Raw genomic sequence first — 13,636 nt, forward strand, 5'->3', positions numbered from 1 at the left:
ACTTATTAACTACCTTACCTGTCACAACTTTTTCATTTTCTTACATGGTAAATAGTCACGTAAACATATTCCACAAGTTCAATTCGACGGGTACATATACATAAAGACATATATATATCGTCTCACAGACTCCATTCATTCCGAGAAACGAAACCACATGCAAAATCCCCTATGCAATCCAATCCATAATCCGCAAACATTTGTAAACCCAACGCCGTTGCTATGCTCATTAAAACAAGACAGGTTCAATCACGTCTACTTGTTCTGGCTCCTTGCCAAACACTTTATTCCACCAATGATTCCATGTCCTCAACTCCCCGTACAAGACAGTCACCAAGACCTCTGCATTCCATATTGGGACAGGTGTTCCTTGGTTAGATTGCGTTTGTGTGAAACCTCTTCCAGGCGCTTGAATGGTGATTCGTGTTCCAGTATTGACCCAGATTTTCCGAACGTCGTTGAGGAGATTATCCGTGAAGCTTCTGACACTATCACCAATCTGTGGGGACGCCATGCTTTGCTGCCGAAAGCCGGATAGGAGGGTTTCTGCTCTGACAGAATAGTCTTCAAGATCGACCATGTCAGAGATATATGTTTCGGCCCTTGACAACCCGTTCCTCACATGCTTGAGAACTTGCACAGTATCTGTCCAAGAACCGCAAGATATACCAGAAAGTGACAAGCCATATAGAGGAGACCATAGGCTGTTTGACAATGACAACAGTTGTGTAGCCACATGGACTTCCTCGGCCCGGAGATGTCCGTCTTTTTTACTGAGTTGATCAAGGAAGTCGGCAATGGTACGTAAAAGAACAACCACATGCGGCAGTTCGCTTTCTGCCAACTCTCGAGGAATTACATCGCGGGTGAAAAAAACTCGCAGTGCACCTGCATAAGCTTCAACCATGGGGAATATCGAGCTTTCTACGGTTGCAGTCTTGACAATCGCTGGTAGCATCTTGTTCAGAATGAAAGATAGAATGCCCGGGTTCTCCATTCCCCGGCACAAAAGCTCAACTTCGCCTTGAAGCTTGTTGTCTTTAAGCGCAATCTTGAAGTTGTTAGAGAGGAAGAAGAATACCTGGTGGATGACCTTGGTGTCCCCTTCGCTCAGCCGAAGCCCGTAAGACATCATGCCAGCCACTTGCAGTTGCGGATCCTGGATAGACGGCGAATACTCCTTACTGATCTGATAGAAATACTTGTCGACTGTGCAAATATCAGAGCCGTGAGCTCTAATAAGCGCAATGATATCCCGAACAAAGACCACATAGCTAGGATGTTCAGAGGTATCGTGAGACATCGTCCGCAAATCTCCGATGATTTGCTGCATTGCCAACTTGAGGGTCTTGGAGTGTTCTGAGACGATGACCTTCTTGAGCGCTGGTCCAGCATCTCGCAAAGACTTGCGCATCCACGTTATGAGGAATTCGAAGAGGTCTCTGTTTGTGTTGTAGTCCGGGTTAATAGCAAATCCAACGACTGCATCCGGGACGAACTCTTTCTGCTTTCGCAGCAACTGCTCCGCAAACTGGGTTTCGTACGATAGGTATGGTCTTGGCTTGACAATTGACAGAGCCCAGACCTCTGAAAGAGAAAAGTTTGCCTCGCTAAAATCATCAAAGTTGTGCTTAAGGAGCGTGGTTAAGAATAAGACAAGATGTCGTCGTTGGTCGAGGTTAAGTTTGGCTGGAACCTCCTCGAACAGGCTATATTTTCCCGGTCTGAACATATCGGCAAGGCGCAACAGTCCACCAGTAATGAACCTTACTACAAGCTGGGCTGTCAAGATTATGACCTGCTCAGTGCACTGGGATCTCTGCACAGCTTCAGAAGGGGATTCGCCAACTTCTCCCTGTGAGGAGAGAATGCATCTTGCCATTGAGAAGTAGGCTTTGGATAGGTCGTGATCAATTACCAAGATAGCATCGTCCGCTTGAGCTGAGTTCAAGATTTGGCTCTCGCTCTGTTGACTGTCTTCGTCATCCTTGAACACATCAATACGGGCGAGGAAAACTTCCAAGGTGGATAGGGAAGAACGGAGGATAGACCAGTCGAGCTCTAAGGGATATGCACTGGATCGCCGGAAGACTTGCTGTAGTTGCAGTGTGTTCAGGGCAAACGTGGCAGCCTCCAAATTAGGTGCATGTCTCATAACATCTAATGATGCTGCCACCGAGACATATAATACGTCCATTGTAGCCTTTTTATTCATGGTCACCACGGCATTGATCAAGTCTGGGTCGATTGTGTGACTCCCATCTTTAGACATGGCCAAGACTTGCTGTTGCATATCAGACTGTACGGAGTCAAACTGTTGCATCATGGACTGGAAAAAGCTGTTGCGCCACTGTGTGAACGGTCTTAAAGCTGTCGTAGCTTCTCCGGACGCGATGATAAACCTGGCCAACTGGTTCCAGGCTCTGACATTGATTAAGCACGCCTCTTTGTGGGAGCTTGCTGGGGCGACGAGTCGCTCGATCAAATGGGCGCCTGGGCGAAGTTCTGCCGGCGAGGCCCAGAAAAGGGTGCAGAGCAGATCATGGTGGTTTCGTAACGCAGCCAAATCACGCTCCTGGATCGTCTGCTCCTTTAGGAGTTGCCGGTTGTGGTTTGGCATTGTCCGGGCTATCAGGTTCCGGATGTCTTTCAACGAGCCAGCGGCGCCTAACTTCTTGATACTCAAGGCAACGAGCTTGAGGAAGATGTGGAAGCACTTGTCGGCCTTATCAACAGACAATGAGGGGCTTCCTGCGAGCTCATCCAGAAACTTGGGCGAAGCGAACACCTCTTCATTGCGCAGATGAGCGAGGTCCTGCGAGCCAAAGAAGTCAAAGATGACACCGATCACGGCTACACATTTGTGCCAGCCCCATTGCTGAACAAGATAGTGGCAACGGCCAACGAGGGCCCGACAGTAGCTGTTGAAGCTTGGTGACTGCCGTGGGTTATTCTTGTAAACCTGGAAAACTTTCTTGAGCAGTCTTTGTGGTAATGCCCAGCCATCGACAACTGCATCATGCCTTCGACCTGCAGCAACGATACCTTTGTCGTTAAACTCAGTGAGTGGGAGGAGAAGGAACATGGTTTTCCACAACCGCTCGTGCTCCGTCGCATCGAGGCTTTCTGAAACCTCAGGCGTGGCTATCACGGCGTACAGAATGTCCCAGAATGAGCCCCGAGGAATATGGGCATGTTCCAGAGTCTTCATGGTAATAAGCCAGGAGTGAATGGCGGGCACATCATCTCTCAATCCTCGCTCTCGTGACCGTGAGTTCTTCAGGTCACTGTACACTTTTTTTATGTTGTCCGTCCCAGCCTTGGAGAGTGATATAATTGCAGTTCTGGCCAAGTCCTTCACCAGATCCTCCATTTGAAATTGATCGTTCGCCAAAGAGGGTTCACTTTGGCAAAGTCTCAGAACAAAGAGCGTGGCAAGAAGCAAGTAATCATAGACCCTTGCAATAGATAGATACTGGTGTTGTGTGGTGTTATCGCCACGTCCTAGTACCGCTTGTATGCGGCTATTGAATCCCTGGAACGCCTCAAGCGCCCTCCCAACGAAAGACTTCGCCTGTGTATGGTCCGTGAAGCTCAAAGAATTCAGCATGAAGTTCATGATGAACCCTGCAGCACTCTTTGCAAATTTGGGGTCTTGGGCTTGTTTGTTGACTGACGTGTATTCGAGCTGGTCTACGATGGAATCGAGAAGCATACCCAGCTCAGAGGACACTTGCGAGTCCCAACGGCCCCATCTGAGGATTTGCTCTCCAAAGCTCAACGATACCCGTGGTCGAGTTTCCAGTAGATGCTGGCACCTCGGGCCACTTGATACAGATTCAAACACACCACTTCCAATAAGAGTTGACTCGTGGAAGTAGACCTGAGCATCTAGAGGAAAAGTCTCAAAATGATGGGTGTACTGTGTGCCATACGGCCCCAAACCTTGAAGTTTCTCCTCATTCGTCACTACAGACTGAGCAGGCTCTGAGATTGGGGCAAACTCGACGGGGATAGGATCATTCGCACGACTAAACTGTGGTGCTTCGACATCAATACGTCGAGGTTTGGTCTTCTTTCGAAATCGCGATTTGTTCAGGTTTTGAGATGGTTCCTCAACGGCTCGGAGAGGCACTGGATCTTGTTCGGGAGGTGGACTAGCTGAGTAAAATGTGTCGGGCTCATGATCAAAGGTCATGATGCTTGAAGCAGAAAGGTCACCACGTTGCTTCCGGTACAGACGATCCAGACGTTTCTTGGTTGCGTTGAATAAGAAGCGACTAGTCTGGTCTGTTTCATCCGTTTCCAGTTGAGCCGGGCGCACGACTCCTGAGCCAGAACGGGACAAGGGTGTGCTGGTAAGGCCGTTCTGGCTCATTCGAGTTTCTGCATGAGTACTGTCTGGCTGATACCTGACTGAACCTGCCTGGCTCACTTGTTTGACCAGGCGTCGAGATGCTCCTAGGGCCAATGGCATCCGTCTTGGGATAGAAGAGCCATTCCCAGATGTTTCACGCAGAGGTCGCTTCGTTTCCCTGTACCTAGGGTTCGGTTTGGCTTTGGCTTTCTTGGCTTTTCGAGCAGCAGTGACCGACTGGCGTTGGGGGATCGAACCGACCCTCCAGTTATTCAAGACAGATGTCGCGTCAATGTGGTCCTCTCTAGTAGCAAGTTTGATCAACTTTTTACCAGGACTACTCCTACCCATGTCTCGGCGCCGGAAGGCAGACCTCGCAGCAATCTTGAGAAACCTTGGTGCGTCTGCTTCGACAACGTCCAGAATACTTAGTCGAGGTGGCGCATACGGCTTGTTCTTCGTGGACCGTTTCTTTCCATTGGACTTGGGTTTCAATGTAGGATGGCGGTACTTTTTCTTGACAAGCTCAGGTGCAGGCACAGAAGTGCCCCGAGTCCCAGCGAGCATGCTAGTAATTCTGGGCTGATGGGGTTCCTTGAGTGCTACTTGTTTCCGTTGAGGATCGGAAGTTTTGTGTCGTTTTGCTGGGCCACGAAAAGAGTCCGCAAGCTTCAATTGTCGTTTCCGTCCAGTAAACATAGGGTCAATAGCGTTGTCCTCGATCACAGATCCCTCATCATCAGACAGGATTTCTGAAATGGTTATAGGCCCGTCGTCAATGGTTAGGCGGGTTTGGTTGTGGAATACATTGTCAGTTGTTTCCTGTTGCGGGGCTGATGCAGGTGTTGGCGAATCTTCATCAGAGTCTTCAAAAAACATCTCAAAGTTTGTGACAGAATTTGACGAGGCGACACGCCTCTGTGCAACACCGCGTCTTATTTCTCGTTCGGGCGAAAAGGCAACAGCTCGTTTATGAATGTCTTTCGGGACCTTCTTGTGACCAGCTTGCTGATCTAGCCGTAGCCAAGATGCAGGAAGGACTCCTCTAATGCGACGGCCAACCGTGTTGACAATCTCAGAGCCACTCTCAGAGGCTGAGTCGGATTCAGATTGAGATGCGGCATCTTCGTGGTCTAGCTGCTCGGTGGTGGTAGGGCCAGCGAGTTCATCCTCGGAGTCACTCACATTGAAGATGGTGGATCGCTGTGTCAACCTCACAAATGACTCGGTCTGTTTGGCTGACACTAATGAAGATTCCGAAGACTCACGTTGATGTTTCTCTTCATCGACGTGTCGTCTAGAACTGCGTGCTGCGGCAGGTGAGTCTGTTGTGCCAGGCCCAAGTCTGAAAACAGATGCAGGTTCAAGGGGATCGCTATCCACAATATCATATCTCTTGCGCTTCCTTGTGGAAGACCGAGACGGTGACGATTTCCGTTTGCCAGACGGCCTCGCAGTCGTGATAATCGGTTGTCTCAGCAAGTCTTGTAAAGCTGGAAGATCATCGCCGGCCATGCTCGTGTTTTCTGTATCGCCTGCCGAGCTTGCCTGACTGCTGGGCCCAGCACGATCGTTCATTGGCGACGTCTTCGGTGGTGAAGGTGAGGGAGGATCGAGAGTGTCCAAGGCGTCCAAGAAGTCCTCCGCACCCTTCAATTGGCTTTCATCAGACACTTCCTGTATGTTTGAGCCTTGGCTATCATCTTCAAAGTCCTTATCCTGCGAAGAATCTTGCTCAGCCTGTTGTCGACGTCGTTTTTCTCCTTCCATTGCAAGTCTGATTGGTCGGACGCCATGGCTCTTGAGCGTATTGGAATAGCGGGACAATTCAATGGCATAAGGGCGTTCTTGGATAGGCTTTCTAGGGCGAAATGACCGTTCGTAACGAATAGCAGCTTGTTGGGCAGCCTGGTTCTCGGAGGTAGTGTCCAGAATTCGTCTAGGTATGGATATCGCATGGTCATCTCCAAGGACTAGTGACGAGGATGGATGCTCAGTATCCCGGTTGTCCTCGAATTCGGGAGCTGGGGGCGGTGACGATCGTTCAATCGCTATGTTTGGTGTTCCATTACTGGCCGTATCGTTTTCCTGGGCTTCATTCAACAGCGTAGCTTCGGTCGTAACATTCAGTCGTTCAAGGTCAAGGCTGTTGATATCAGGTAGGTCAACATCTGAGTGTATGGATGATAGAGGCGATGATGACTGAATATCGTAGATATCAGGAGGAAATTCGTGTCTTTCGGGCTGTCTTGGCGTTACTTGTGGTACTCGAGCAGGTGTCTTGGTTGAAAGAGCATGGTGGGTAAGCTCTTGTGAGGAACTGGGGACATCCCAGATGTCGCGATCTTGATCCTTCTCCTCATGGTTGGCCGTGTCAGTTTGTTGATTGTTGGGTCGTTCACTAATGATCTTATTCGCCTGCGTGATCGTAGATAATGACGGTAATTCTTGGCTCTCGAAACCATCTTCTTCCTCAGAATCAGGGACTTCTCCCAGTTCCTTCCAATTACTCATTGTCCATATGACATTATCTTGTCGCATGCATGATGGAGTTGCGAGATTTTTGCTCAAACGACTTGAAACAGTAGAGAGATGGAAGTGGAAGTATCAATACCGAGCGTGGTGTTCGCGGTTCAGCAGGTACGTAACTCTTTAATTGATTTCATTGCTGGGGCGTGGCGGGGAACGCGGTCGAGGAAACCAGGAGACGCGTCGGGGACGAGCGCAAGTGCTCACAGACACGCGAGGTCCCTTGACAAAGTTTCAGTGGACGGTCCACTATAAATCTGGTCCCAACCTAATTATTTAGGTCGAGGTCGAGTCCGAGGTGGCTACCTGTACCCTTGACTTAACGAAGTTTGAGACTTGCTCAGAACTAGGGGTTGGTCGAAATACTTCAAGACAACCTAATCGCTTCCTTCTGACATAGTATACTCAAAATGCATGTTTTCGAGAGAGCATTGCCTTTGGCTTTGACTGTCTTTTGCGGTGTGGTTGGAGGTTAGTTTCGCTGCAGGTCCTATCGAAATCGTCATGCTCAGCAAAACACAGGATTCTACACTTTTCAGCCAATATTTGCAAATGATGCGCAAAAGAATCTTGACTCTCCGCCGGCGTCATTAATTCCAAATGAGAAGGAGACGGGGGAAGAAAAAAAAGCTGCAAGGAACAATTGACAAATCTCAGCCAAAATTTAAATCGGCCACCTAAAACTTGCAACTATCTTAGGTGGCAATTGCGCGCAGGGACGGGAGAAGAAGATCGCTGTCTTTGGACGGACCTACCTGGAGAAAATGTTCTCGAATTCAAGTATCTACACGCCAAACTATTTCTTTCACAGAGCTCAAATAACACCACCAACCTCTTCTGTAAGATCTCCCAGTCTGAGGCGCATCTGGTTCTCCTCCCACCATCCCCCTCCTCTATCAATCTTGCTGCCAAACAGGATTAAGGCCATATCCTATTCGCGAATGAATCGAATCCAGTTCAATAATAATGAGACCAAGTGTTACTTGTGCCACAAGACTACTGAAAAGGGCTGCATACAGCTCAGCACCGAGGTCAATGTTCTCAACTTCGCCATCATCAATCCTGCTCATGTCAATGAGACCGCCCAGCGAGCCCTCGACGTCTACGGCCAGCTTTTGCACTGATCAGAAACTTGAGCTTAATGAATGGGAGCTCATATGGTGTCACCTATTTCTACAAAGCAGCCAATGACTTCATTACCTTATGCGGTGCCAAGTCTCGTTAATGTGTATTAACAATGAGCTCTTCTGACATCGCCTGGCCTTATCGCCTAGCTTTGTTGACTTAGGACGGATCACTGTTTTGGCCTTCTACAAGGGGCAGGTTTCTCTTGCCGCTGAGAAACTTCGTTACGATCTATGTCTCGAACTCGAGAATCCCTTGAAGAGGCACATGGCCTTAGGTTACACTCTTTCGAGGATAACGAAAGCAGTTTGGGAGCATTTTCGAACATAACAATGGAATAACTCGGGCCTCCACCGCTGGATGGTCGCCAGTGCCGTGAAAGGGGCGAGGCTACCGTGAAAGCGTCAACCCTTTCAGACTGCGAACCCTCAAGAGCGAGGCTATCGTAAAAGCATCCAGCGTCCTGGCGCCCTATGCATTTGGGAATTCGCAGGCTATGATGCATAAGCGACTTGGACCCGTCCTTACTCCTAAATGCAGTTAATGCAGGTGTCAAAGGCCTGATAGTCTGTCTTAGGGCCTGTGACTCTGCTGAGATTTAGTTATTTTGGTGTTGAGAGACTTGGGAAGTTGGATATGGATTGAGCTGAGGCTGTATAGGTTGTGTCGATGATTCATGTTAGTAGTGATAGTTATATATATATTTGATTACGATTGTTGCTGCCGCTGCTGGTCTTGTTGCTGCATAGGATATCAGTAGTACCAAGATGCTCTTGCATCTGTTATAGGAGCTGCCGGTCAGGGAGTGCCTCCTGGCCTCCTGGACCTTGATCTAACTACCATAGGGGCTCTACCTCACCATAATAACCCCATAATGATTCCTACTGGCCAGGACGCCTGGAGGCCAGCTGAAAATCAGTGCTGAAGGGCGAATTGTGCGGCCGAGTTCGTCTTTGGTTTGCTCTCCTTTCCTGGCGGCCGCTATGTTGACGGGTATCTACAGCGTTATCCTCGTCCTGCAGCTACGATTCATGGATTGGATCGCAATGAGCCCCTGGTGCTTCAGGGGAGGGCCTTTGGTTTTCTTAAGATGTATTAATAGTTGCAGAAACTATAAAATACTTTACTAGTCATTCTCATGTTTTAAGACTAATATCGTAATTATCTGTTAGAAGCAGGTGGCCAGATTCTTCCAAAGCTCCAGTTTGGGATATGGGTAAGAATAAGGGGATTGGGAGCTCATTGAGGAAGTGGCAGGGTTCATGGTTGGGGAGGACGGGAAGTTCCACGACCACTTCTGAATCATGGCATTCATCGAGGTGAGTTGAGTCTAGCTGCGTGGCTCGGTTTGGGGGCCCGGAGTAAACCAGGAGACCAGGGGGCATAGGGAGCCGCCAGGTATAGAAATAAGACTGCCATTCTGAGGGAGCCCAGTAGGAATCATGACGGGGTTATTATGGTGAGTTGAAATGCTGTGTATGATCAGTGGGGAACGCGTTAGGCATTGGAATGGGATTTCCACTCTGGGTGAGGCCTCCTGGCCTCCAGACCTTTCTATCAGAGCTGATCAATTCCTCCTCCTCGTTATATTCGGCCTTGTCATCCACGGACGACTCAAGTCCAATCTCAGTGCCCGATTCAGCAGGCTTCTCCTGGCCTATTAAGTCATGCTCCTCATCACATTTGATCTTGTCACCTACTGACGACCCTCCCTTGCCGTCGTCCCTTGCCGTCATCGTCGCCGTTTTTCGCCTTCCTTGCCTTCCTCGCCTTTAGCGGCCATGGAGGTTCTCAGAAGATGCTTTAGAAGCCAGGTCTCGCTGATTTGGATTGACGATAGGCTCTTTTGTCGTCTCTTGGCCTACTCAATCCTTTTTATGGATTGCCCTGACTGTTGCTGCCAATTCACTAGCAGCAGAGCGATCTGCATGAGCAGAGATTCACATATAGAGTCCCGTAGTGAAGAAAGCTTCAGAATTAGAGGGACCTGGATAAGGCATAGAAGACTGGACTGGCTAAGGCTTGGTTTTCTCTCCTCGGGAAGCAAGGAAACATCAGACCTTAACATAAGATATTAAATAAGCCTAGCAAAATATATATAAGGCTTATTCTAAGCTTATACTAAGTCACCTAAGTCTTCTTATTATTTAAGATAAATATCTTAAGCTTTCTCTCCTCCTTTAGACTCTATACCTATTTACTATTAAGTTCTATAGAATAGTAGTAAAAGCTTAAGATAGATAAGTTAATAGTTTAAAAACTATATATATAGCTACCGAGTTTATCTAGACTGAGAATATACTAATCCGTCCCGGTGGCCTAACAGCTAACTAGATAGTATATTTACTTATATCAGCTCAGCGGTTTGCAAAGAGCTCTATTACATTCTAGCATAGACCTACGAGCTTCGGGGGGCTTAAGGAGATACGTCAAACGTATACTCTGATGCGGCTCTACCAATGTTTACTACATGCATTATCTCGTCGGCTGAATGATCTATTGCATCTCAAGCTGTTGGCAGAAACCATACATGGCATTAAAAGTCGATGAGGAATGCAGGTATGACCGCCATTTACAAACACTGCAGAAACCATCTGGGCAACTCGATATGCGGCTGCCTCTCTTCGTTCGCCATTAAGAGCAGTCCGGCGTTTAGTGCATAGTAACTCCTCTTTAGATAACACAGAGACTAACATGATCAGCAAACTAAAAGAGGCATGCGTTTTGGAATATACGAATAAACTTCAGCGTTATGTTCCAGGATATGTGAATTTCTAAGTATTTGAATAAAGTTTTCCGCGAGCATATAATGGCCTCCTCCTTAGCGTCTTCCTATTCGTCTTCATAAGAACATCCAACTTAGAATACGGTCATATCCTTCCCCTAGATCTCCAGCTATGAGGCTGGAATGATAAGGCAATGGCTGAAAGAGTGCTTCCCTGGACAAGGCTGCCATCTATTCCCGGGTGTAGACTTCAGCTCGTATAGTGCAGGCTTAAAAGTACCTTAATATCGACAGCCAACTATTGAATAGATAATAGAGGCAGGATACTATGCGGAAACGACATGACAGACCTAAACTGCGAACACTACCACAACGACAACTATAGTCTTTTGAGAGCGGATGCCTCAAAGAAAAGTCCTCGCTGCAAGAACTGGAGCCTGGATAAGCTTAGGTCAATGCTTTGACTGTCAGCACATACCACCCACGTTCCTATGGCAATCACAGGCTGCAAATATTGTGGTGAGGAGCGGGGAATATTTTTCCACCGATGTTTCTTTATTATTGTTACTCCTTTGATGATGCAAATGTTATGGGGATGTATCGATGAGTTGCTGGAAATGGCAGGGTGTAAGATGTCGCGACGACGATGGGTGATGATGATATGATGTTGTTGAGAAGCAGTTGTGGTAGTTGGTGAAGATTGGTGACGATAAGGGGGCGGTCATATGTGCTCTGTCCTTACCAATCGGATACTAATAAGATTTGCAGTGTTTGGCAAAAGACAGAATCTGTAAAGGAATATTTACCTGCAGCAAAATAACGGCGGTCCACAGATACTTGATCAAGTGCCACACAAGACCCCGTATAACTTTATATCAAATATTACTGTGGGATATTCTAATAAGTTCAAGAAGTGAAGACCTCTTTGTGGATTACTGTTTGAGTTTGTGCTTCGCTTCAACTTGGCCAGCTTACAATTATAGCATAAATACGCATATTGTCTATTCATCTAGAACTTGACGTCAAACAAGTTCTTTCTTCGAATCCTTTCGCCGTACTTGTAAAAGACAAACGGCAATGGGATCGCTGCAGCTGCAATGAAGCCTAGCAGCGAGGTTCCCCATCCATAACCTAGGCTCTTGTACATACTTCGTCCTGCAAGAGGTAATAATGCCCCGACCAGCGAACGAAGTACAGTGCTTGCAGCAATGGCAGACGCAGCATACTGAACATAGGCATCGACCAGGTAGACTGAGATGCACATCTGGTCAAGAGTCAGCAAGCTGAGATCGGGTTGCGGCATGGAGAGGTAGAGCACTTACAAATACGATGATCATGCCACATCCCAAGAACGAAGTACCGATTATTGGCACAATCCAATGGTCTTTATTCTCAGCAGACCATCCGAACATAAATAATCCAGCCGGAACGATGAAGCAGGCTCCCCCCATGAACGGAAGTCGATACTCTGGCTTGGGCTCTCCACCATTCTTGCTAGTAAGATACTGAGCAAAGCGGTCTATTGATGCTCCAGAAATGACAAGGCCTGTCAAGGAGCCAACTCCGAGACCAATATACGACAGGCCAACTGATCCGCTGGAGAAATGATATTCTCCTTCAAAGAGTGATGGCATAGCTGTGAAGAGGAGGTAGAGATACCCGTACACCAGAGCCATGTAAAATGATAGTAGCGACACGATGGGCGCGAAGAGAAGCATCTTAGTAGGCCTCGTAATGGCCAGGCGGAAGACTTCCTCCGTAGTCGTGCCATTGTCAAGGATTGACCGAAGCTTAGTGTTCCCTGTTTCTTTGCGCAGCTTCTTGGTCTTCTTCTCAAGAAGAGCGTACGCATATGTTTCTCTCATAAAAATGAAAGCAACAATCGTGATAGCACCAGCCTATCGATAGTCAACGTCAGCCTCTGGTTCAAGATCCAAGTATAGATATAAGATTTTACTTACAACAATAGCAACAACCCAGAAAGACCATCGCCAGCCCTTCGCTGACGAAAGATATCCACCAGCTGGAGTTGTCAGCTTTGGGCACCACTCAACCTAAAGTTTCACTTACCAATTGGTCCAATTACTGGTCCAAAAAGAGGTCCGAGAGCCCACGAAGACATGGCAGCTCCACGCTTCTCCTTGGAGATCATATCAGCTAACGAGCCAGCTCCGATTGTCAACGGGCAGGATCCAGCAAGACCAGCAAGGAGTCGGAATGCAATCAGTCCCCCCAGGTTAGGGGCCTTGGCGCAGGCCACAGTGAAGGCGACGAAGAGAACATTGCAGATGTGGTACAGCGGGAGTCGGCCGTACATTTCAGACAAGGGCGCGATGACTAGGGGACCAAAGCAGTAGCCGAGAAGGTATACCGAGACGATGAACGATGCCAGTTGCTCGTTTGTCGAGTGGAACTCCCTCATGACTTGATCGATACTTGGTGCAAATATGGAGGACGCAAGTGGCCTGGAAATGTTAGATGAGGGAGCTTTATGATGGGGAAATGAACTGTTGGTACGTGACGAATGTAACCGATGAGACGAGGATGACATTGATTGTCTTCTTTTTGGTTGACCAATTCTGGGGGTTGGCTGGGTCGTCAGGGCCGTCCCAATCAACAGCATTGGGGTCGTCGGAAGGAGGATCATCGAATTCGACTGATGTTGATCCCTCTTCAAGATCTCTTTCGCTCTTCTTGAGATCCTCTTCGGGTATTGGTGCTGGAGTGGCAGCACTGACCAGCTGGTCGTCAACTTCGACATGTTTCATGCTGTCTTGTATGTGCTCGAGGGAGTAATTCGACACTTATGAGTAGGTTCTGGTCACCCGATAGTCTAAGTTCTGACGGACAGCATGAGGCAAGAAGTTGCTCGTGTAAGGCTGAGGGTCTAAAAGGAGTTC

At 48.1% G+C, this 13,636-nt stretch overlaps 3 protein-coding genes across 3 annotated transcripts; 1 reads left to right on the forward strand and 2 right to left on the reverse strand.

The window, feature by feature from the left end:
• Positions 1-229: 229 nt before the first annotated feature.
• Positions 230-6,871, reverse strand: FMAN_12478 (uncharacterized protein; the record flags this gene model as incomplete). Its single annotated transcript, XM_041835022.1, has 1 exon — positions 230-6,871. The coding sequence occupies one exon, from the start codon at positions 6,869-6,871 to the stop codon at positions 230-232; it is 6,642 nt and encodes a 2,213-aa protein (XP_041685227.1).
• Positions 6,872-7,296: 425 nt separating this feature from the next.
• FMAN_12479 (uncharacterized protein) lies at positions 7,297-7,533 on the forward strand (the record flags this gene model as incomplete). Its single annotated transcript, XM_041835023.1, has 2 exons — positions 7,297-7,357; positions 7,409-7,533. 2 exons carry the CDS (start codon positions 7,297-7,299, stop codon positions 7,531-7,533), a joined length of 186 nt encoding a protein of 61 aa, XP_041685228.1.
• Positions 7,534-11,745: 4,212 nt separating this feature from the next.
• FMAN_12480 (uncharacterized protein) lies at positions 11,746-13,504 on the reverse strand (the record flags this gene model as incomplete). The annotated part of the gene is made up of 5 exons (XM_041835024.1): positions 11,746-12,000; positions 12,059-12,634; positions 12,698-12,759; positions 12,807-13,201; positions 13,254-13,504. The coding sequence occupies 5 exons, from the start codon at positions 13,502-13,504 to the stop codon at positions 11,746-11,748; spliced, it is 1,539 nt and encodes a 512-aa protein (XP_041685229.1).
• Positions 13,505-13,636: the final 132 nt, after the last annotated feature.

This window comes from Fusarium mangiferae (assembly GCF_900044065.1).
Source record: "Fusarium mangiferae strain MRC7560 genome assembly, contig: FMAN_scaffold009, whole genome shotgun sequence".
NCBI lineage: Eukaryota > Fungi > Ascomycota > Sordariomycetes > Hypocreales > Nectriaceae > Fusarium > Fusarium mangiferae.